Raw genomic sequence first — 24,816 nt, forward strand, 5'->3', positions numbered from 1 at the left:
CAGCTCAAGGACAGCTGATGAAGCAATACAGTTTTGACTCATCATTGTCAACATCACTGACAGGGGTGGGTCAGATTACTTTGAATTGAAGTCAGTTACTGAATACAAATTACATAGCAGTTTTTACAATTACTATACATGAAAATTCAACATTTGGGTTACTTAAAAATCAAATAATAAAAATATTGCACTAATAAACTAAAAAAAAATGGATGCAGCCACAAAAAAATGTAGTTCCAAAATGCACAGTGCAATGCAGTGTATTTTGCATATTCTGAATTTACAATTTTTCTAATCAAACCAGCCTTACACAGTACACAGTTCTGGCACAAACTGCAGGTGTGTGTGTGTGTGTGTTATGTAACATATAGGTGCTGTTTATTTTGCATAATTTTTTTTCCTGCTGTTTTTTTCTAAAATCAGAGGCCACAAGGGAAACCTCAGTCAAAATGTCAATCTTCCACTTTCAATGTAAATAAAAAGGAATTAAAAACTCTATTATCCATTAACAGTCATTAAGAGAGCAGTTGTTTAAAAACCTTGTACCTCAATCATTCATTAGTTAACAGTGCCTTTGTTCTTATAAAAAGTTTTGTCTTTAAATTGTAATATTTTAAAGAACTAATTAGAATGTAGTAAAATAATTCTTGACGCTGTAACTATGACTTCTACACATTTTTTCCAATCTAAAATGTCTTTAAATTGTAATATTTTAAAGAACTAATTAGAATGTAGTAAAATAATTCTTGACGCTGTAACTATAACTTCTACACATTTTTTCCAATCTAATGAGGCTGATTAAGATTACTTCTCTCGAGTAGTCTGACTACATAACCACATGATTCATCAACCATAATTCAAAAAGTGGCTCATTGCGGCTTGATTTTATTTAAATTAATACAACATTCCGAAAAGCTTTACAAGAACAATCATATTGTTATTTACTTAACAGAGGCATCGGAAAACGTAGCGAGTGCAAAGCTCGAATATAGGAGCTTGAGGGAAGCTCTTGAACTCATCATCACTTAACGTCATATCAGTGTGTTTTTCCCTCATTCCTGGCTTGCGCGTGTGAAATTCCTTTCACACAACAAAAGAATATTTTGCATAAAGATGTTGCGGTTACGACACTGTTAGTTTGTGGGCGGTGTGTGAAGCTCGTGATAACGATTGAGAGGGACTTAATCCCACTATCGGAATGCATATTGTAATAAATTGTCGTTGTATTTTTAAGAATCATAAACTTGTGTTCAGATGAACACGATAGCAACATTTCTCTTGTCTATCGTTCATTATTGCACAAATAAGTGAAACGGGTGTGAATGACTGGGGGTGTGCTGTGCAGAGGCAAAGCGCAGGCTCAAGTTGGCACCCGTCGTGTGGCACGTACACAGTCTGCAGGAGTCCCTGGAGGAGGGGTTACTGGAGAGAAAAGAGTAATCTGATCAAGAAAGGTTGGATGAAACATGCTTTAATGGCAACAAATGACACAGGCCAATCTAGTGTGGTAGCCTGGAAACGACTGGTTGCTCAGTCTGGATTTTACGAAACAAAGTGTTTTGGCAGTAAGGGTGGGTCTGTGAAAGTTCCTACTGAATACGTTTAAAACAAGAATATGCCTCTACCTAGTAGATGCAGTGTTCTTGTTAAGTATGCACGACAGTGAATGCTTCATAAAATAATAATAAAAAAAAAAAAAAAAAAAAAATCACAAGTGCAAATATGTAATTGGTTTAATTTCAGGAAGACCTTAAAGCTTAAATTAAACCATTAATTGTTGCCGGCAGAATAATTTAAATTATATGTAACTGTTTGAATTCTTTTAAATTTTTAAAAAAGGAAAATTGGGAAACAAATGCCAAATTCTGATATGCTACTACATTTCCCATGACGCACAGCTCTTAGTTTCCTGTTACGCGTGTAAATGGCGCCAAAGCCCCGCGACGAATGATGGCCAGAAAAATGCCTGTTGATAAAAATAAGTTAATAAGATTACTGTCACATTGTAGGATATTTTGACTTTATTCAGTTTGTTTAATATTGTTCGGAGATCTCAACTTTTGTGTGTTAGCAGACCTGTTTTGTCCGGTAGCCCTGATAATTTCTTACAGGTGCCTCGTTACATTTGGTCGGCAGCACGGACATCAGTGGTTAAAACAGTTCAGATTTAACCCTAACCGAGCTTAAAATATCTAGATTTATTAAAAAAACAACACTGGAGGCATGAATAAGCGAGAAGGCAAGTCGTGCTTTTGAAATTAAGAATAGCGTTTTCATAAAAGATATATTATTGTTGTAATCAGCATCAGAAAACACAGCTAACTGTAACTTACGCTATCTCCCGTAGTTAGCTAACAGCGTAGATATTAAAACTAGCATGCATAACTCTTAAAAATGAACTTTAGAGAAAGAATTTGTATATCAGTGTTCACACCGTCAGTCTGCTATGCTCTTATTACAGGAGTAATACTGTTAGTAATAAGAGTAGTCTGCAGCAGTTTGCCAATACCTTATTGTATCTCAAGTTTATTTATTTGCCAAGCAATCATTTCACTCAGGTTCTCCAGTGATTTCGTATCGCACACGAAAACACTCGTCTCCAAACTGTAGTGTCCTTAACACAGACTTTCCATTAAATATTTGAAGTCTTAAGCCCGAGTCAGAATAACCCTGATGACAACCAGGCGAATGACTCGGCTGATGTTCATGTGCAAAATTTGACGAGACCGGTTCAGAGAAAATGACATCAACTAGTGGCATTTATCAGTGAACACAGACTGCAGTATCACCTGACTTTTTCTGCCTCTTGTCAGGTGAGGGATGTCCTCGGAAAAATGCTGATGGAGTGCAGGATGGTGAGGCGAGCGGCATCCCGTCCTCATCTGTCATCTCTGTTTTCAAAGGTAGCTGCACACTCAGCGTTTAGGCAGCATTTGTCACCAGCATGTTTCCCGTATTTCGTTAGGTTTCAGACATCTGTACTCAGACTAATCTTTTTTTCCCCCCTGCCTTTGCAGTTTTCCAGCAGGAGCTTGACACCAAACACGACAAATATGAACGTCTTGTTAAGATCAGTCGAGACATCACCATTGAGAGCAAGAGGACCATTTTTCTTTTACATAGAGTGACCAGGTATGTACTGCTGAACAGAAAGGCATGTCAATTGGTGCACTTTATTTTGGGAAGGAAACACGATTCCTTCACTTTATTAAGCTGCTCAGTTTGATGATTGATTGATTTGATTGATTGATTGATTGATTGATTGGTTTGAGTGTCACTGCAGTGGCTTGAGTTTGAATTGTACTGAGGAATTAAAATCACTTGTTTAGTTTAGTTCATTTACAGTCAGTGAGCCAAATTCAAAAATATGTCACCTGAGGATACCATCACTTCAAGTCTTAATGTTTTTTTTTTATTTTCAGTTGCAGGAGACAGTTCTGTGTGCTCATATGGACTGTCAAAAAGCATTTGAGTGACACACTGTAACTTCTGTTTTAGAGTAAATCAATGCACTTGCATTTCCAACCTTAATTCTGTGTGTTTTATGAAGTGTACCAGATACAGAGGATGTTTTGAATGAAGCGGATGCAAAGCTGGATGGAGTCAGGCAGAAAATTGGACAAATCGCTGAAGAGCTGAGAGGAGAGGACATCTACCAGTTTCACAGAGCTTTCACGCCAGGTATATTTCTGCAGGCCTTTTTTGATTAAAAAAAAACAAGCAAGCCTTTAAATAACCTTTACAATGCTGTTTAATTATTTGATCATTTTGCTGCATAAAGGAGTTTTGTATGAGAGTGTGTGTAGAAAACACTTTTGAAATAATATCATAAATCATCATAAGATCTACAAGAAAATCCTTTGCTCAGTTTCTTTAACTCACCTGCAAAGTAAAAGGCATTTTATTACAGTTGCATTTTAACTCCCATTAAATAGTTTAATTTCTCAATACACAAATACAACATTTCACATCAGTTCAATAATAATAGATTTTTAAAGAAACCCATCGTCCTCATCTCTCATTCTGAATGAGGTTCTCCCAGATGCCTGTCTTCCTTGTCTGAGTAATCCATTCATGAAAAGGTGGTTCTAACGGCGTCTTCCAGCCCCTTGATAAATTCTGTCTCCCCGCTATTAAACCAGTCTGGGCCAAATTTTAAGCTCGACAGTCTGCCACAATCAATGGGTCACCTAATAAATATAACGTGACATTAATTTCAATATAATTCTAAAATCTTGACCTGAGAAACAGTCTCCAGCTGAGGACATGAGTTTACACAGGAGCTTTTAGGGAAAAACAATCATTGCAGTGCTGCTATCACCTCAGCCTTCCTATTTTAGATTTGTTGTCAGGTTGCTGATAGTGTGAGAGCAGGCCTGGATATGATAGACACACCCTCTGATAAACTTGTTATCCCACTAGTATCAAATCAGTTTTTTTCAACGTAGCCAAAATGTCTGCAGAGTTTTGAGGAAAACAGTACTGGGAGCAAGAGTGAGCTGTTATCTAGCAGCTGGGGAAGTCATTTTTAGATTGTGGTCACTCAGGAATCACCGCTGCGTCCTCCGCGACGTGACCAGTGGCAGTTCCCACCGATTAGACGCTTCACTTTTTTCCCCCATTTTTATCGTCTTTATTGGATTGAGACTTGACTTACTGCACGGGCTCTCTGGGTAATCTTGGCTGGACATGTAGACTCCAGGCATGTGTAATGGGTCTGCTATTTTTACATAAAGACCATTAAAGATATTGTGGGCTAAATCTGAACATAATTGCAGCTGATAACAGGACAGAGCGGCTCTTTGATAAGTTGTTTAGCTTGATCCAGCTAGAGACTATGAGGCTGTGCAAACACACAGCATACAGTCAGTCAACTACTCTGTGATCAAACATTAAGCTTGAATCAATCTGTAAATCATCACTTAAAACCGGAGATCTATTCGGGCTATACCCACACTTGTTTCTCAACTTTTCCATATGTTGTGCCAGTCAGATCTCTCTAACTTCCAGCTGTTTTCCTTTAGTCATTGTTTAGACACCATTTCCAGTAATATTTTTTTTTTTCGGGGTTTCAGTGACCAAAGGTAACCACTGCTTCAGAGTTAATAACACAAAGAGCTCCTGGCAGCAAACTCAGGAGCTGAATTCCGCCTGCTGGCCTTAAAGCCTGTGTACCCTTTTCATGTCATATCCTGTCCCCCTCAGATTATGTGGTATTCTCTCTAAGCCGGTGTCACAGCTGTGTGGCCACTGGCGAAGTTGAGATGTTTTTAGTGTTTTGTTTTTTTTTTAATGTGGATTAAGGTTGTGAAAAGTCTGCGAGCTCTTATTACATGAAACTAGGACATAAATAAGTATGTGTATTTATTTATTAATTTAATTGCATTTTTGTGACATAAAATATTCATGACCAAATAAGCAAAGTTCAGCATTGAAATTATGTAAAAAAAATGGAATAGTTGAACAGAAACTTCATTTTTAACATCCTGATTGGTGCACAGAAGTATGTGCAGTCTCTAACGGGTGCATTTTATTCCTCTGGCATCATGACAAGTAGCATTAATGTCTAAACCAGTGAAAACTGAAACATAAACATAGAAAATGGATGCCAATTAGTTTCACATATCATCTATAGATTCACAGTGAGCGCATTTCCACACATCCGTACGTACCCTGCACCTTAACGGACTCACATGTCCATTGAATAATTAACTGCTGCTCAGTTTGTATCTGAAGCGTTTGCTAAACATGGCAGTATGACTAAGCAAACACTTTCATACTTTAAGCGTCCTCACCGCTTGCACTGGGAGCAGCCAGCCCCGTGAAAACATGCTTGAAGTTGCTTACCAAGGCTGTGCTTTTAGCTTGATGAGGACACTTCCCCCTCAGAGCTAAAAATAGCACAGGGAAGCTCACACAACAGTTCACAAAAACAGCTGGTAAGAAATGCATACCTTACTGATGTTGAATTACAATCAAAGAAATTTCTTATCTGAAACAAGCAAACCGAAGATTGAAAATTTAAAAAGAGTAAATAATAGTGTATGATATGGGATGGGCACGTCTCGAGACGAGAGAAGTTCATGGTTAGATAAACTTGAGCAGTGCATGCAGAGTTTTGTGAATGTGCCCGTGTTTCCTACTTCTTCATGAAGTATTTCGATTTGGACGAAACAACTGATGAGATGAGTGAAAGTCACTCCGAGTGAAGTGGAGATGAACCGCTATCTCCTCCTCTGGCTCTCTCTCTGGCGTGCTGCCGTTTGTTACGTGGAGATACGAGGCCCTTTTGAAGTTCAGTTGCCGCTCCAAAAGTAAACTTCAGACACAGAGTCTTCCGTCCTGTGATTATTTGATTGTTGTTTACAAAGGGCCAGAAAACAAATGAACGGGTCATCTCCGCCCGCCGCAAAAAATGGCCACTGTTCAATCAAAAGACAGCGACAGGAAACAGGTTTTATTTGAATCATTATCTATATCTGTAATCTATACTGTGCAGATACCATGGAGTGTTTATACACACTCTACGTGCCGTGCTCATTTGATACACAGTTGACCCTTTTTCTAGTAATAGCAGTGTTTTTTCTTTATAAATAATAATAAATAAACTGAGAAAATAAATGTACCCTGCACCTCCTAATTCCATTTAGATCAGCAGTTAGAGCAGAGATATTTTTGTATGTGCGTCTCAGTGTCTGGTGGTGATCCTTTTTGATGTGATGTCATGCCTTAGGGATCCAGGAGTATGTGGAGGCCGTCTCTTTCCTGCACTACATTCGCCACCGCAGCCTTATCAGCCTGGAGGAGATCAACGCCAGACTGGTGTTCGTGAGGAAAGAGAAGGTGGACCCTAAGGTAAATCTAACGAAGCCTTCGTGGTTAAGCTGCAGGCACTGTTCATTTTCACATCTTATGCATTGTTCTGCATTTTCAAAGGACTAATTTAATAAGAATTAAGGGGATAGTTCAAGCTTTTGGGAAGCATAGTTATTTGTTAACTCCAAATACGAAACTACAGTCAGCAGGCGTATTGCCAGGCTTAGCATAAAGAAAAAATCCATAGCTTCATATTTAATGTAGAGTGGTGCTGATCTATTGGACCAGCTCTCAGGAAGAAAGCCAACGCACTCCCCACTCTGTCAACCTGTTACCTTAAAAATATCAGAATTTTGATTGTTCATTTTACATTTCCACTAAAAGCAGTGATAATGGCACTGTTGGGTGTTACTATATAGTCCATTTCTAGGCATTATGTGACATTTTGTCATTTTATCCACTCTGCCTCTTGTTTTGACAGATGATGGATGCCTGATGGTGCAGTTAAAATTGCTTGAACCTCAGTGTTTTATGATAAAAGCATCATTATGTCTGAGGAAAATTGGACTTTGCTCTTTTGTAGCTGGGCTTCTGGAAACCCATCTACACAATGTCACTGTATCACGTCTCATAAATAATCTCTCCATTATCTTGCTGGGATCAGAGTGTCTGTGCACAGTCTGCCGAAAAGTGTTGAAAAATAATGATCTCATCACATTTTTATCTCAGGGCTCAGCTGAAGCCCTTCTGCTGAGCGCTCAGGTCCTGACCTTCCAGGTGACGCCCTCAGACTACCTGCTCGGCGTGGCCGACCTGACGGGAGAGCTCATGAGGTTGTGCATCAGCAGCGTGGGCAACGGCGACATCGACACACCCTTCCAGCTCAGTCAGTTCCTGCGGCAGATCCACGACGGCTTCTCCTATATCGGGAACACGGGCCCATACGAGGTGTCCAAGAAGCTGCACACGCTGCGACAGAGCCTCGGCAAAGTGGAGGACGCCTGCTACACCCTGCGTGTCCGCGGCTCGGAGATCCCCAAACACATGTTGGCCGACGTGTTCTCCAGTAGGGCCACGCTCATGGACCCTGAAGAAGGAGTGGTTTAATTACCGCGCAGCTTGAGCCACAATATGTCAGTGGTGTCATTGTCTGCTTTCTGTTTGATGATTGTCTGTGTTTTTAATGGGATTTGACAGATGTTTAACATGTTTCCCAACATGCTTTTTGTTGTCACTGGTACAATACAAACAGCTTTATAATGGACAGTGTTTTTTTCCTTGATAAAGATCTGATGACTTAACTTGTTTTGCTTGAATAAAAGTTCTGTGCCAAATACACCATGCTGTTTCAGTTTTTAAGCTGCTTTGATAGTGAGTGTGTGTGTGTGTGTGTGTTTATTTTATTTTCCTCTCTCTGCCCTTCCCTCTCTATCACACACAGATAATCTAAGGTAGAACCATTGGCTGCCTGCACTCACTGCATTCTGTGTGGAGGAGGAACATGTGACCTTTGTACTTTGTACGTGCCTATTCTCTGGTAAGCCTGTTGGCACACACACACACACACACACACATACATACACATACCAACCCTTGCCTCCTCATTCTACCATCTTTAAACAATCCTCTCAACAGTGTTCATTCAAAATAAGATAGTAAGTGCGCTGAGACGTACTCCTAGTAGAGGACTGACACCCTCTTGCTGCGTCCTCATCGCCTGATGGGTTTCAGTTATTATCATGCAGACAGACGTTTGAGGCAGTGAGGAAAGACTGAGTTGCATTCATGGCTGGCTGTAGAGTAAAGTCTGGGTACTCTATAATCAGTAACGGAGGTTTCATGTTTGAGGGAACAAGACTTGGATTAAGAGAAGCGGTTACTTGTGAGTCCAATTATTCGGACGCTCGTACATAAAGAACAATACCGTCTCTGTGTAGGTTTTCCACTTTCTGTCCAGGTCAGCAGCTGTTTTGCAGACTGCAATTGGTCATCATCTGAGAACATCATCTGGAGCTTTGTGATGAACTGAACCTGCCTCTTTGTGCATAAAAATGTAAGGCGTTTGGTATTTCGTTCTTTAACATTTTTGTATTTGTCCACAAATAAGATCATGTTCCATTTCATTCCCTTTGATGTTTTTTCTTAAGAATGAAGAAGAAAGGGATGGAATTTAAATTAAGTCACCCACCTGCTGGCTGATGTCAGTACTACACAGGCAACCTGAATCCTGCCCTCCACCAGATATTCTTAAGAATCGAGATTAATTTAATGAAGCATCCGTTTCATTGTCTAACCTTTCAGTTTTATAGGCTACTGTGATCTGCTATCTTAGGAAACTGTTTCTCCAGCAACCGACGACTGTGTCTCCATGTTTTTTAAAGTCAGAATGTGAGTATCTTTCCTCTTGCAAGTAGGGCTATCCATCCATCTAGATTGTTTTGATGTGAGTTGCAGAATTTGCATCTCTTCATGGTCAAAAACCTTGTGCTCGTGACGATATCTTCCTTAGCTGAGCTATAATGTTGGCTGGCTTGGTTTGCTAACAAAAGAAGATAGTTCATACATATAACTGCTCACACAAGGTCTGTGGATTATCTTAAGAAACTTTTTTTCTTGAAGTGACACCGGTGTTTGATGTATTTTTTTTTATTATTATTTATTTATTTATTTTTTTGTATATTTGTATATTAGACAGAGTGTACTTTGTCTATACCATACTTCTACTAGTTTTTCTACTTCTACTATACTAGTTTAAAGTTTAACCTTTCAAACAAGTAGAGTTTTGTTGTTTGTTTTTTTTTTCAATTTATATCACATCACATAGAGTAAAATAAAACTCAGTTAAATGAAAACACTGAATAGAGTAGAAATCTGAAAAATCAACAGTAAATTTTTCTGATTAATATTTTATTCAGCTTAAGTCAAATGTATCCTTATAAATTTACTATATACAACTTATGAAATATTGTATATTATATTTTTATTTTAAAAAAATGTCTAATAGTGTGGGCGTTTGCTGCCTCTGCTGTCATCATCATCCTCCTCCTCCCTTCTCCTCTTTCTGGTTCCTCCAGACAGCTGGCTTGAAGAGTGCGCTAACACTGGTTCTTCATCCTCGCTGTCACTGTGACTGTGGCTGTCACTGTCACTGTGACTGTCGCTGTCACTGTCGCTGTCGCTGCCACTGTCGCTGGCGCTGTCGCTGTCAGTGTCACTGTCTGAGACGGCATCACACATTTCATTGCAGCGCCTGAATTGTTTCCTGCTCATCTTGTCTTCTTCATCTTCCTCTCTTGACCTCCTCCTTGATCCTCCACACACTGAGCTGGTGGAGGGTGCTTCTTCCTCAGCCAAGATGGCATCAGGCAGCTCATTCCTCTGGGATCCTCCAGGCAGGGGATCTTCTGCTTCAGCTGGATGGTTGACTTCCAAGTCAACTCGAGGCTCAGCAGGAGCATCTTCAAGTTGTTGACCATCTTCATCTTCTTCAGCTCGTTCCTCATTGTCATAATCATCATTGTCAAAATTGTTGACAATATTGACTTCCATGTCAACTTGAGGCTCAGCAGGAGCATCTTCAAATTGTGGACCATCTTCATCATCATTATTGTCAATATTGTTGACAATATTGTTGCCCTCCCGTTCATCTCTAATTTGCCTTAGTAAAGCAATGGCTTCATCCTCAAGTCCATTAATGACGACAAACTGCAGCCAGAGAGCCATTCCAGCGTTAAGTCTGTCATCTTGCTCAATGACCTCCAGCATTTCTTGCTGTGGGTTATGTTCTGGTTCAGCTACAAGATCATTTAGATAATTAATTATTACTACTTATATGACAGGAAAAGTAACCACACACTTCTACAATAATCACTTACTAATAAATCAGTGTTACTTAGTTTGAAATGTGTGGATGCTTTTCATAACCTTACACACAGTGTCTTATATCCTCAGCAGCTCCAATAACAAGCACTTATTTGATGAGCAGTGATCTGAAGCTATTGACTGATCTTAAAATTCAGCACGAAATCATTATTTGACTATTTTCTATACATGACAACAGTGTCTGCCCAATGCCTTTTTATATTAAACAGCAGACACGTTTGTGTGAAATGAGGAGTGAAGTTCCTACCATGGTTAGGGCCAATGTGGGGTCCATCTCCTAAGTCTGGCATAACTGAAAACAAAACAAAAAAAAAGACTATTTTAAATCCACATGATCACATTGTTTTTGTTCATTATTTACGTTTTCAGTACATCACAACATGCCTGTCCTACATCTTGTAACATTAACACATAAGAGCCCAGACACATTTTTCTTTATAGGAAAATGATGGGGGATATAAAACATATCAAATGGATTACATGTAACATATTTCTGATGTTTTCTTGGAAAAAGTACCCTGTAGTGTCCAAGGTTGTAGTTCTACATGTATGTTACATAGGGCTTTTACAGTAACTTTTTTCCTCATTTAAAGTTTTTGACACCAGTGTCACTGTGGGATCTTTTGGGTTAAACATCAGGCATGTTGGTATGAAATGAGGAGTGAAGTTCCTACCGAGGTTAGAGCCATTGTGGTTAGGACCGATGTGGGGTCCATCTCCTCTGTCCATTGTAACTGAAAAGACACAACAGTAAAAAATTTAAATTCACATGATCATACTGTCTGTGCTCAGCTTTTACATTTCATGTTTTCAGCCCATCACAATATTGTCTACCCCACAACTAATAAACAAAATGGCGCATTGAGGTATGTATAAAAATAATTATAGGTTAGCAGGTTAGTTTATGTATTTGTGTTGACAATTTAAATTTAATTATCTGTTCCACTACTTGACTGCCACACATTTACATGACTGCATTTCTAACTGAAATAGGAACACACTCCACACCAGTTATTCAGGACAAACACTATGCTCTGTCAACCCACAAGCACAGAAATATGACTTGAACTAAACTAATGCCAGCGTTGTGAGTGTTTTAACAAAATCATCTAATAAAAAGAGAAATGCTAATTTAACAGTTAACTAATGAATTGAATTCACGCAATCGTTTAGTTTTATTCTCAATACTATTCAGTAGTAATGCCATGTTCAGGCTTGTAGACTCACCTGAATTAAAGGAAGCTCGTTCGGTTGCAGAAAAACAAGTATTTCTGAAGAATCGTGTGGTCAAAACTTAGTGCTCGAGTTGCTTTGTCAGAAACGTGTGATTGCGTCGAATCTGCAGGAGATCGTAGTACAAACTGTTGTGTTGGGATCGAAGGAGCACCTAATGAGACTGCAGCGGAATGTTTTCACTGTGACACATCAGTTCTATATAGACACCAAAGTACAGGAGTTCCAGAACTTTTCCATGATGGAGTTCCATTCCATCAGTCATCAGAAATGAGCATGATGGGGGCAGCTGTGGCCTAGAGGTTGGAGAAGTGGCTTGTGATCGGAAGGTTCGATTCCCCCACTGGACGGCTGATGTGCCCTTGAGCAAAGCACTTAACCCCCAAAATATATATATACTGTATATATATATATATCCCCGGGTGCTTGATGCAGCCCACTGCTCCTGTGTGTTTCACTGCATGCTGCATGTGTGTTTATTTCAATCAGTGATGGGTTAAATGCAGAGAAGTAATTTCCCAGCTTGGGATTAATAAAGTAACTTAAATTAAAAAAAAATAAATAAAAAATTTGAACACTGACAAGGATATGTTACCCTGGCTGAACTACTAAAGTTTGAGTTCACATATAATATACCTTGACATGTATTTTCTGTCATGTTGCTGATTAGACCAATTCAAGTTGTGTGAAGTTCTGCTGGGATTGTATTTATACTCATCAGGTCGGGGAGGAAGGGGTTGATCGCCACACTTTTTACTTTTGAATTCCCCCAAAAACTCAATTCTTAATAGTTTCCCTTACAGTGTGTAATAGAAGTCTAAAGTGTGAATCGGGAATGCGGTGAACTCTCTGTCCTTAAGCCTATTCAAAGGATATGGGCTGTCAAATACATCTTGTGACAGCCATCACCATCATGGGATCAATAGCCACACTTGATGTGATTGGTTTATTGTCCTGAGGGAAAAAATAGAGGCAGTCTTAAAAATTAGTTTTAAAAGTTAATTTTCCATTGAAATGCAACAACCTAACACAACCTCTTGCAATGAGAGAACGTATACAGGGAAAATCATTTTTATAATTGCCTTTTTTCCTTATATAACAAAAGAAAAATAATACTCAACCGAGCCGTCTTCCTCCTGCGATCCACTTACCTGCAAACCTGCTGCTCATCTGGTCCAATCATCACCACTCTACCTCCCGAATTATAAACTCTCCTGCTTCACTAACCCCAGATTATACTATGTATAATTTAACAGTTAACTAATGAATTATATGTTTGTACAGATTATACAAACATATATATTTGGTGTTATTCTGTATATTCAGCATGTAATGTTTTAATTATATTTTGCTCAGTGAAATTAACTTCTCATTAAGCTCTTAAGCCTCTGTGCTCATTATGACTGACCAGTTTTTATGTGCATTTCAAACAAAGTGTAAAACATGACTTTCTGTGTAGCAGAATATCCATGTTTTAACATAATCCACACATAAGGAATAATAACATAATGTTTTAAACAGAACTAAATGGAGGTGTACCTACAAGTGAATTAGCAGCTAGTAACCTTGAGCTGAAACATGAACCTGTTATTATTGCTATTAATTTACTATTAAATGTATAAACAGCTTTTTCTGTTTAAACAGCTATTGGCAGCAGGTGGTGTCTTCTGAAGGTCGACAACATGCACAGCGGCCTACAAGCAGAAATGATGTACCGGAGATGGTCGACCTTATTCAGTGAATGAACGCTGTGTGTGGCAGCGAACCTCGCAAGTCTTCTTAACTGTGTATGTGAAGCCTGACATCTACTGGTGAAAGTCGGGTACTGCCTGCTATCAATGAAGTGCAGCTGTGGGTGTATCTACACAACATGTCATCGTAGTTTGAAAAGCTCAGGTGAAGTTTAAATTTATTCTTATTAAAATCTGACCTAAATTGATCATTTAACTTATTATCTGCCCCTTGTTTCTCTGTAAAGCACATGCATGTCAGTGGAAATCTGTAATATTAATAATAACTTAATATTTTAAAGTAAAATAATGACAAGAGTAAAGATGACGGGGTCACATCATCATTATCTCCATTTTTCAATCTGATGACTGCTGCAAAATCTCAATTTGGGAAGCTTCTGTTGGTACCCACCAATTATAAAGTATGAAGAGACTGTTTTATGAGTCGTGAGCTGTTGTCCAGAGACAAAGTGCCTCTAATCTGCAATACTGGACTGATCTCACCCCACAGTGCATGTGTGATGTGTGGCAATGGATTCCATCCCTTCTGTCACAGACTTCTCCTGCCCTCCATAGTGTAGTCTAAGCAAAGGCTGCACTCGGCTGAACCGAGCTCTTCATCACTGAGTCTGGTCCATTAGCCAGCCAGATGAGCTGAATGAAAGGACCATTTGGACGTGTGGGAAGGAGGGTGAAAAGACTCTGCTCTATGTGGGGTCTCTTCTCATTCATTCCCTCACTGCGTAAACAAAGGAACACTTTTGTACACCAGAATGTGTCCGGGGTGTTTAAAAATATGCAAAAATGTCATGCAGTTTTGCACACAAACAATTTTAGCTGCATATTTATAAATATGACTTGGACAGCCTGCCACCATACAGTGTCAATGTGTCCAAATACGTTTATTTAGCCGGTTCACTTACGAAAACAGTATATAAATGTCATTCTGTATTTGGCACAACAAAATATAACAACATTTTCTTATTATTGTTGTTCTCTTTGCAGAAACAAAATAACAAAATTAAAGTTTATAACATTTTTTTTATGTGTTGTTCGTATAATTTAATTGTGGACATCCTGGTGGTTCATTTTTACGCTTTAAAAAAAAAATAAGTAAGCAATAACGACCATAAGGATAATCATGACAGTAATTACTACATCCCAAGTATGCGCCTTTCCCGTTCGTATGAGTTTTAGAGAGCTGAAGGTGATGAGATGCATGTGTGTTCCGAGTATTCCGCTTTTGCACCGCCATGACGCTCGTATAGCCGACTGATTCACACAAACAGCAGCAGTGGAAGCCGGTGATGTGTCCGCTGCAGTAATCACAGGCTGCCTGCTGTGGCTGCGAGGCGGGCTGAAAGAGTCTGGAGTCAAATTCCTGAACACGTAGGAGCTCCTCACGTTGCTCCAACACGACGCACGACGCAGGGGCGCAGCGAATAACGGACTGCTGATCAACTGATCGGTGACACACAGATTTATCACTCATCATCGGATATTTTTTGCTTTTCGTTTTTTGCCCCTCCAGAAACATGACTTGAAGACAGTCTTTCCTCTCCTGACCGTGTGTTCATGCGCAACTGGACCCATTCGTTTGCCGCAGAAGAAAAACGGAAGAATCTACAGGCATCAATACTTCAGGAAATGGTTGTTATGGACAAAGAAGCGGGTCTAAAAAGCCGGTTTCACACGTTAGTCCGAAGCGAGGGGGAAAGATAACAGTCTGGGCTCACTTTTCCACAACGGAAATGAGATCAGTCTCATCGGCTGGGTCCACTTCTTCTAAAACATGGTCGATGTGACTCCATGTAGGACCGGGATCTGAGTGTTTCACTAACAGCTTGGTGTTAACGGAAAGATGTTTGCTGGGCTGATGGGGCTTGAATGTCACACTAACTCTCTGCTTCACCACCGCGAAGTTGTGGAAGGTAAAAAAAATAAATCGTTTTTCTTTTCTCGCTCTTTCAGTAGATGTTTTGCGTAATAATGCTGCTGACTAAGGTTACTTTTATTTCTCAGCAGGCAGTTCGCATTAAAACATTAAAATACTATAATATATGTCTACATCTTATGCTAAAGAGCTGCGAGGCAACCTGCTGCTGCGCTGTGAAGCTGTCACTGAATAATCAGCGTGTGACTGAAGGAAGAGATGGACGTGTGTGCTTTCCAGTTCTTCAGCTGCTTCTCCACACTGACATTCACTCACTGCTCCCATGTGTCATATGAACTGTCTGTATGGTTCAGGTCGCAGAGGTCAATGCTCCCTACAATGAGTTGCAAGAGACTCGGTTCTTGCAGAAGAGCCTTATTCCTGTGGACACTGTGGAGACACATGAAGGCGCTCGCTGGCATGTTATCTATCCGACATTTCGCACACAGGCCTGTCTGTGACATGTTTCTGTTTCTAATAAGATGCCCGGAATTAGTTGTCTTCATTCAAATCTGGGCAAACTTAAGCTCTCAGCATGCTGATGATGTCAAAATACTTAGATGAACAACTCAACAGCAGCGAGAACGTTTTTCTCGTGTATTCATTTTCACAAGGCCGGCCGCATTGCTGTATGTCTTCACTCAGCTCAACCACATTCAGCTGGTTTATGCTCCTCATGTGACCATACAGGAAGTGTGGAGTTGTTTCCTTATGAAAGAGCAGGGATTCATTTCAGACAGATAAATAGATTCACGTCTAGGTCACCATCGTCACTACTTTTTAAGACTCATGCTGACTTTCACTTCCCTTTTTTCTGTTGCCTTGTTCGGTCACAAGTAAGATGCTGTTGCACATCTGCAGAGCAGTGCTGCTTCTCATGAGGCTCCTGACATTCAGATCTGCTGGTGTGTGTTTGTGTGTGTGTGTCTCAGGGTGCTGAGCTTGTTCCTCAAACGTTTGTGTTTTTATGAGATCCTCCACATTCCTCTCTGCTCTTTGGCCGAAGCACTTTCAACAACCAATGGGACACAGTGTTTAACCTAAGGGCTCCGAGGAGGGCCTCTCTAATCTCCAAAGGTAAATAATCTTACCTCCTCTGGTTCGGACACATCTCAGACTTTGTGCAGAGTTTCTTTAGCATCAGCAACTGTTTGCAGTGAGAGAGTTGCTATTGTTGGAGCGGGATCATTTGGTCCACGGTGTTGAATCACATTAGGTCTCGTCTTGCTTATTTGCTGTTTTTGCCGGATTTCCTGGCAAACTATTTTAGCTTGGCAGGAAGCAGAAAATGACATACCTCTGAAGGGCTTCAGCCGAGATGTAGTTGGCCCCCAACACACACAGACGCACACAATGGGCCCTGAGGCATTTCCTTCCCTTTTACTGAGAAGAGCCGTCTTTGTGTAAGTGAAGCATGGCGAGGATACAGTAACACTTTCTATCAACAAGTTCTTCCCCTTTCAACTCCTGAGCTCTTTGACCCTCTGGAGCATTCTCTCTATTATATCTGGACCGCACCAGATGGTGGGCGTTGTGCGGTTGTATTTGGTACCTTTGGTGAGTGTTGGGTTGCTTGAATTGGTTATGGAACAGTGGCCACGTCTGCAAAGAAGCGCTAATGGAGCTGTATGTAACCTGAGCTTTAGAGCACATACATTCACATTCTGGGTAGGATGGGAACACCCCTATGTTGCTGTCCCATCAGCCTAACATCCTAACTCTCCCTTCAGTGGTGTCTCTTTGTGTCACTTCCTCTTCGGTCACATGGGACGGCTCAGGAGTGACATCACTGAGGGGGTCGCGGGGGGTTGCGCTGGGAGCTTTGGTCACTCTATAGCGGTCATGGCTTGTTTCATGTGCTTCATTCCTGTCAGCTACAGAGACTCAAAATGTATAAATGTGTTCTAGTTGTTGATTTTAAGAGCAGATAAAATTGATAGTAGAATAATATGATGACAATAATAATAGCATCCTGGAAGAATGTGGTTTCAGCGCTCTATGTACTGTCATTGTCATTACATAGCTGTAATGACAAAATAGCTTCTTGAATCTTTGATATGATGTCCCAACGAGGTACAGATGTGTTTGATTGTTACTATTACTGGCTGATAAACTTTTTAAAAAAGTGTAAGGTTTTACAGTGACAGTAGTATGAATGTCCCCACTGTTTTCAGTACAAAAGTCTTTGTGTCAGTATGTGTGTGTGTGTGTGTGTGTGTGTGTGGAGGGAGGGTGTAGAACATTGAGAGAGAGAGAGAGGGAGCAGCCCAGCTGTACACAAAGGGCCTGTTGATTCCCAACATATGAGCCTGTCTCCTCCTCTGAATCCTACACATTTTATGTATTAAGCACGTGAAGCCGCAGCAGGTGTCCAGCTCTGAGCGCACACGCTCGTCTTTACCATCCTGCTCCACTTTCAGACCAACTAAAGCTTAACTGACGTTTTATTACTTCTCATTGCTTTTTTTGGCCGCAACTGTCTGTAGTTGTTCTTTTTCTGTTATGGTGAAAATTTAGGAAATTAGTAGCTGCATGTTTTGGTACCTTCGTGAGAGTTTCTGTTTTGCACATCACATGCAGATTGATCTTTAAGGACTTTCCCACTGTGAGCAAGATAGACTTCGTCATATATTTATGTTATATTGTTTGTTTGAATAGCTTTGTTTGAACACTTTTTTTCCCTTTCTTTCCTAAAACAAATCTCTTAAAGTTGCACTTTTCAGCATGTGTCTGTCTATATATATCAAATGAATTATCAGTAAATAACATTTCCAGCAATAGCAGGTTGGTGTTAAAAAGATAACCCCAATGTGCAATACTTGCTAATTTCAGAGCAGTTTGTTTTATTTTTGCTCTAACGTGAATCAGATTCATTCACTTTTACTTCCGTGCAACCTCTCCAATACCTGTTTGCCCCTCAGCATGGCTGACCCCAAACAACCTCTGGCTTAGGGCAACATGGCTGTGTTTTCGAAGACAGAAAAATTAAAATCTTCAAGAACTATTGTTCCTGTCTTCCACTCTCCCTCCAAGAGGCGTGTCTTAGCTCAAAATGACTGTGTGGCTTTGGTATTTCCCAACAGCTGGAGCAGAACTCTGGGAAATGTCACACAGCTGCCCAAGTTGTTTTTCATTCAGTTAGTGATACTAGCTTTAAGGGGGTGGGTCAAAGTCATCTACATTTTGGAGTATTAACAGCATGATGTTTCATATTCTTGTGTAACTGGCGTATTTAGTGTCACATTTTCCTGATGTACTCCATGATAATCCCATGAGCTCATTCTTTATCTTCCTCATGACCGTATTGTCCAGCTTAATGGTTAATCTCTGCATCGACAGGTGGCAGAGCGTCAGGGACAGCTGCTAACTCCGGCCGTAAGAGGCTGCACCGAAGACCAGGGTACATGAGAGGAGAGCAGTCCAGACAACAGATCACTGCTCATGGGCAGGAGGAGGAGGAAGAGGAGGAGGAGGAAGGGAGGACCGCTTGCATTAGGAACGGAAAATCTGGACGTCACACTGACATCACTGAGGCACCCAGCGCTCAGAGGATGAATCCAACGCCTGCTGTCAAAGTGTCCCTAATGAATCAGCAAAAGCCTGACAAACTCACATGCAGCTCCCTGAAGAGGAAGAGCTTACTCTGCCCTGCCATTAACGGTACATCCAGCCCTCAGAGTCCGTCCTGTCCATCACAGAATGAACTCATCTTAAGATCAAGTCCGGCCCTCCAGTCCTCAACAGAGGACTCCTTTAACTCCAGCTTCAGTTTCATCCAGCAGTCTCTCAATTCAAGCCAGAGGACAGACACACCATCCCAGGAACCAAAACCACTAAGTCAGTCAACTAAAGCACCTCGTTCCCCTCAGACAAAACCAGCAACCTTGTCCATTGAGCATGGTGTCTCAAAGCAGTCAACGCCTGTCCAGTCACTGCCCTCCTCTGCCCCAGGCAGCCAGGCAGACAGAGAGGAGCTGTCATTAGGGGGGAGATTTTGGCGGGAATGTCTGTGGGGTGGCAGGGAGGTTGCGTCAGACCTGCCTGACTTTGATTCTCTGGATATAGAGATCACCTCCTCAATGTCTGTGGACTCAGACACTGCCTCTGCCTCATCTGTCACCTCTGGCTATGACAGCGCCACGCCCGCCTCCGAACATGGCTGGGACAATCTGGTAAAGAAGTATGAGAGTGTGCTGCAAGACTGCCTCCAAAACAACCGCACTCACACTAAGGTGGGCACGACTGGCTCCTGATGTTAGGATGATATGCGAGGCTGTCATCACTATCGTCTTTATTGAGTTTAAGTCACTTTCAAAACCGGGTTCAGTCTGAACCCAAATAAATAGTTTGACATTTTGGAACACGCACTTTTTCACTTTCTTGAAAAAAATTAGATGAGAAGATTGATACTGTTCTCATGTCTGTATATGAAGCCCTGGCCACAGCTGGTTAGCTTAGCTTAGCCCAAGGAAACAGGCGGAAGCAGCTACCCTAACTAGGTCCAAAGGTGTTCAAAACTGCCTACTAGCAAACTAACACCAAACTCATTAATTAACCAAAAACCAAAGTGTAAAAAAGTTGTGTCCCACACTATTCATTCACTATTCATAGTTTCCTCCTGTTGCTGGTCTTTGTGCTAAGCTAAGCTAGCCAGATGCTAGCTTCATATTTAGTGCACAGACATGCAGAGACGTATTGATCTTCTTGTCTAACTTTTTGCAAGAAAGTGAATTATTTCCCAAAAAGTCAGACTTTCTTTAAGACTTAAGAGAAAACTAGGAAAATGTATTCATGTTTTTCTGAGAGTGAGACACACACACACGTAGCTCTGCTATCTGCTGTCTGTCTGCAGCTCTATACCATACTGTATGCTTCCACATTCAACTCCTTACTCACAAGACTTTGTCAAAGGTCACAGCCAAGCCAAGCCAAGAGTTTTATCTTCTCAAGTGAAGAGTTTTACAGGTTAGAATATGGAAGACTATTTGAGGTAAAAAATGTCTTCTTGTTTATTTTATTTATTTTTTTTAATCTTGTGACCTCTTCCCCTTACAGTGTCTGTGACAAATGTTGAGAAGGTAAAATAAAAACATAACTTATTATTTAGGTAGTTAAATTTATCTTCCCTTATGGGATACTGTCTGTCCTAACTGGATCGCAGCTTGCTGACCTGGTGTCTCTCTCAAATGATGGTCATTGCACCCTCACATTTTTTTCTTCTTTGACCTGTGGCGACTGTTTAACCAGCATTGCCCTCTGGACTGTTGAATAATCTGTTCTGTTGCGTCTTCTGTGTCCCCCTCTCAGATTGAGTCCATGATGTTGAAGCTGCAGAGGCTCCAGCAGAAAGCCATTTTGGATGACGACTATGACGCAGGTGAACTAAGACTTTCGCTTGAGCCGTTGCTGTAATAAGTAGGTCATTTCAGCTTCTGCTGATGAGAAACTGTATAGCTGGATGGATTGTGGAGAGCTTACCTGGAACTAACTTTTGTTTGAGAGTCTTGCAACTTGTTTTTTTGATGAAATTATTATTTTCCTCCTCAAGAATGTTGTTTTTTAAACTTAGTGTAATGGAAAGCGTACAGTGAACAGTGAAAAGTGAGTGGACAGAAAGTTACATAAGACAGTAGCCAAACTCCGTGGCATTCTCCGGTCATATCAAGGTTTTAGGCTCAGGATCCAGTCATTTACCAGTTTGATATCTGTATTTAAGATAAGGCATGATGTGGGAAGTCGTCCAGTTGCCTTTATTGGATTTCTCACTAACTGAATTAGTTATGGATCTTGCTGACATGTTTGATAAAGCACGTGAGGGCACAAGGCTGTAATTACAGTTGACTCTGACAAATATTTTCACGTCGAATTCACTGGACGGTTTACTGACTTTTACTGAAACTCTCTAGTGATTCATAAAAATTGTTACTTGTTATATATTTAACACTGTGGCCTATAGTTATAGTGTCTGTGACTGGGAAGATTAGTACTAGAAGTGCCACTGTTCTCTGATAAGTTGGACAGAGAAGTTGACTCTTCTTGGTTTTCCCAATAAGTACATGTCACTACATCAGGTCAGTAAACCACGTAAAGCTGAAATCTGGACACTGTGAAACTATTAAAAGAATCACAGGGAGTAGGTAATCATAGGACTTTTGCAGCATCTTGAACTATAATTCATGTTTTGGCATCCACATTTAACTTGAGATGTTTTTACTTTATGGCTGCAGCGGGTCCTGAAACTGACCAGATTTAATCTGAACTTTAATTTGGATCTGCCTCCAGAAGAAACTGCATTTTATTCAAGATCCTCTTTGACCTGAATATTTTTTCTAGCTGGCCTGAGCAGAGTTTATTTTCAAAAGAGGACTGTATTTTTGGCCCATTTCCTAGATCTTGTGACAGAAATAAATACCAGCATCTGCTGTCTGTGTCCTGTAGACCTTAAGTTATTTCAGTGAAGTGATTATTTGGGTCAGTATTGTCTTGACAATTTTTCTGTTGGCCTTTTGATATTGGAAATCACAAACTTAATTTCTGCCCCGTTGACTGCTGTTCCTATGTTTCTGTCAACAGGATTCTTGAAAAGCTTTTGTGTTTCGAATAAGCTCTCATTTTACTTAATTTTCCCTCTGATGAACATCTGGATATTTTACCTTACCTTTAGACCAACTGGGGGTCAAGAAAGGAGAATTCTTAAAATTTCAGTGACTGGAATTCTTGGAAACAGCAAAATAGAAAAAGCAGAAATTTGCCCCCTTTAAGGGCCTTCCAGCTAAAGGGTAATTTGGTAATTGAATTGAGTGTGTGCAGTCATGTTATTTCAGTGAATGTACTCTACAGACTTCGGACATTGTGACTGTGAGAGTGATCTGCTTTCTATACAGTCAGTCTAACATGGAGATTCTCCGTTTATACCCACACTTTCTGACTTGAATCTTGCTCCTAATAACAAACCTTTTTTGCAAATGGTGCTCCATGTTATTGGGAATGTGTGTTTCCAGCTGAGCGTTTTGGGAAAAAGCTGGAGGAGCTGTGCAGGGAGCGAGGTGCTCTGAAACTCGGTTTACCCTCCAGGCAGCCCAGTGTGGCTCTGTTCCTTGAGCGTCTCAGAGAGGTGGTGCACAGCGCCCTCCAAAGGGCAGACTGCAGCCAGTGCAGGTCAGTCACACAACAGGGATCTTTTGAAGCAACCTATGGAATTATAAACTACTGTTTTTATATTAAAGTGTAATGCTTTTTCTTATTGACTCGAGGAAATCACATTTTTGAGATAATGTTTGAGTTGATGTTAAGTTGAGAAGGTTAATATGAAATCTCCCTGTTTTGCTTCAAATTTAGTTTTATGTTTAAATTTTCCATAGATTATTTAAACAGCAGCATTATTTATTGAAATAATCTTATATTTTAGTAATATCACAAACTGATACTCCCACATGAACAATATCGCAGTCCAAGCTGTCCTCGGTTGCAGTATTGAGGCAAACAACGAAGCTCTTTGTGAAATTCACATTTTCCCAGCTTTATTTGGTGAAAATGAGTTTAGAAGAATTGCCCTGTTATCGTGATCATGCTCTGTCTCCTATTATAATGTTGTAGGACAGAGCAGTTATGGAGGGCTGTCAAAAATAGGTCTTGTGACAGGAAGGAAATCAGGTGGTGCCCCTCTCTCCAGAGGGTATCCTGAACAAATGTAACCTAAAGCAATGTGTTAATGTGTTGCCATGTTTTCCGTACACACCTTTATCTCAGAGTGTCTGTCAGGAAAAAGACAAGCACCCAAAAGATAAAGGTGCTAACATCCCACTACACAATACACACGTATTATTCATGTTAGCTCACTTTAACTGGCCCTGAAAGAGACCATAATGACCCGAAAATGTGACTATGGCTGAAAAATGAGAAAAATCATGATTAAAGATGTATTAAGCAGCAGTGCTGAGGCTTTTGTAGTGACTGTGTTTGATGTGACTGCTTGTCAGGGAGTGTGCAGAGCCTGATGCAGGGGAGCAGTCCGACTCGACGCAGGGGCCACTAAATCGAAGAGATCGTTTGATCCAGGAGAAGAGGCTTGTAGAGGTAAATTCAGCTCACGTTAAGGCTTACAGTGCTCATTTCTGTGTTCCTTTTGTGTGTCTCTCAACTGTCTGACATGAGCTATGCTGTTGTGTTTTTTTCTAAAATATCCAGAGGAATAGTTAATATTTAATTTAATTTATGATTTGATAGTTCATATAATAACACTGATAAATATTCATATGTTATAGAAAGACTTACAACTTGTGCTCTCATAGTCGCTGCTCTCTCTTCAGTTAATTACCGGATTAGTGCAGTTTGGATCTGTGTCAGGGTATGTTATGCTGAATGTACTGGTTTGAATAATTAAAGTGCTGCTATTTTTATTTCAAACTTTATTTCATTTATTAGGATCTACGCCAGTGGCTTTTTTTTTTTCCAGTTTCAGCCACACTAAGAATGCTGTTGTGTCCAACACACAGGGAAAACAGAACAGGACCTAAAATTGATGATTAATGACTGACAAAAAAAAACAAAACATGAGGATTCCAAATAAAACAAATGAAACCTGTGCAGGAGGAGATAGCAGAGTTGCAGCAGAGGCTGACGGAGCTGAACGTCCGCAGTCGGCGCCTGAATCAGCAGATCCAGCAGGAGGAGGAGCAGGTGGAGGTCGAGGAGCTGAAAGGCTCCGTGCTGCGGAGCTGCACCGTGGCCCAACTCCGCGACATGAGCCGAACCCTGCAGGACCTCATCAGCTCTGAGAGCCGCACACAGATCTCCGTCTCTCCTCCGCCCTCCACACTCAGGTCAGTGTCACATACAAGCAGAATATTTTACTGGTTTCTTCCTATAGTCTGAGCAAATACTGAAAGGGTATTGAAGACTTGGACGAGCATGTCAGGTGCTTGATTACATGTGTACATAACTACTAGCTATACATTTCCACAGTAAAGATATAAAGATGTTTCTCCTTTCGAATGTACTTCATCATTTATCATCTGTATTGTTTGTTCTCATTATTAATATTAGGCTCTATTAAAAAAACAAAAACATAAAGAGTAAGTAGTGAAGCGACCCTGGCACAGAACTCAGTTTAAAAACATGTGCTCATGTTATTCTTATGTGATCAGCGCCTAAAAAGAATGAAATCCAAACGAGGAAATGAAAGCAGGTCTTTGGACGTGTTGCTGCTGTCCAGTGGGTGTT

The 24,816-nt window shown here is 40.5% G+C and overlaps 3 protein-coding genes across 5 annotated transcripts in view; 2 read left to right on the plus strand and 1 right to left on the minus strand.

Moving 5' to 3' along the window:
* Positions 1–1,910: 1,910 nt before the first annotated feature.
* On the plus strand, positions 1,911–8,154 carry tsnax (translin-associated factor X). Of its 2 annotated transcripts, none has more exons than XM_046402606.1 (7): positions 1,911–1,982; positions 2,093–2,239; positions 2,814–2,903; positions 3,018–3,132; positions 3,551–3,681; positions 6,734–6,855; positions 7,546–8,154. In XM_046402606.1, the coding sequence occupies exons 2-7, from the start codon at positions 2,224–2,226 to the stop codon at positions 7,921–7,923; spliced, it is 852 nt and encodes a 283-aa protein (XP_046258562.1). In that variant the 5' UTR covers positions 1,911–1,982; positions 2,093–2,223; the 3' UTR covers positions 7,924–8,154. The 2 variants fall into 2 exon arrangements, with proteins under 2 accessions (XP_046258562.1, XP_046258564.1); XM_046402608.1 differs by lacking the exon at positions 1,911–1,982 and adding an exon at positions 1,990–2,005.
* A 1,135-nt stretch (positions 8,155–9,289) lies between these two features.
* On the minus strand, positions 9,290–10,985 carry LOC124066277 (clumping factor B-like). The gene is made up of 3 exons (XM_046402546.1): positions 10,946–10,985; positions 9,919–10,610; positions 9,290–9,355 (listed from the first exon to the last, which is right to left on the minus strand). Exons 2-3 carry the CDS (start codon positions 10,579–10,581, stop codon positions 9,290–9,292), a joined length of 729 nt encoding a protein of 242 aa, XP_046258502.1. The 5' UTR covers positions 10,582–10,610; positions 10,946–10,985.
* A 3,888-nt stretch (positions 10,986–14,873) lies between these two features.
* disc1 (DISC1 scaffold protein) overlaps positions 14,874–24,816 on the plus strand; it is a 42,267-nt gene continuing 32,324 nt past the window's right edge. The window contains exons 1-6 of one of the 2 annotated variants that reach the window (XM_046401683.1): positions 14,874–15,592; positions 18,934–19,826; positions 20,902–20,971; positions 22,596–22,752; positions 23,574–23,670; positions 24,184–24,416. In XM_046401683.1, coding sequence (XP_046257639.1) covers positions 15,523–15,592; positions 18,934–19,826; positions 20,902–20,971; positions 22,596–22,752; positions 23,574–23,670; positions 24,184–24,416 — 1,520 coding nt within the window. In that variant the 5' untranslated portion in view covers positions 14,874–15,522. Of the gene's footprint in view, positions 15,593–16,098; positions 16,672–18,933; positions 19,827–20,901; positions 20,972–22,595; positions 22,753–23,573; positions 23,671–24,183; positions 24,417–24,816 lie in introns of those variants that run through there. The other variant, XM_046401684.1, reaches the window with a different exon arrangement.

This window comes from Scatophagus argus, chromosome 10, assembly GCF_020382885.2.
Source record: "Scatophagus argus isolate fScaArg1 chromosome 10, fScaArg1.pri, whole genome shotgun sequence".
NCBI classification, from domain to species: domain Eukaryota; kingdom Metazoa; phylum Chordata; class Actinopteri; family Scatophagidae; genus Scatophagus; species Scatophagus argus.

Bases quoted from the DNA above. Each gene is read 5' to 3' on its own strand.
- LOC124066277 (XM_046402546.1), bottom strand. From the start codon at position 10,581: ATGCTGGAGGTCATTGAGCAAGATGACAGACTTAACGCTGGAATGGCT. The intron at 9,356-9,918 runs GTGTTAGCGCAC...TTCTTTTGTTAG, and splicing joins ACAGCGAGGATGAAGAACCA to CAAACCAAGCCAGCCAACAT.
- tsnax (XM_046402606.1), top strand. The intron at 2,904-3,017 runs GTAGCTGCACAC...CTGCCTTTGCAG, and splicing joins TGTCATCTCTGTTTTCAAAG to TTTTCCAGCAGGAGCTTGAC. The intron at 3,682-6,733 runs GTATATTTCTGC...GTCATGCCTTAG, and splicing joins TCACAGAGCTTTCACGCCAG to GGATCCAGGAGTATGTGGAG.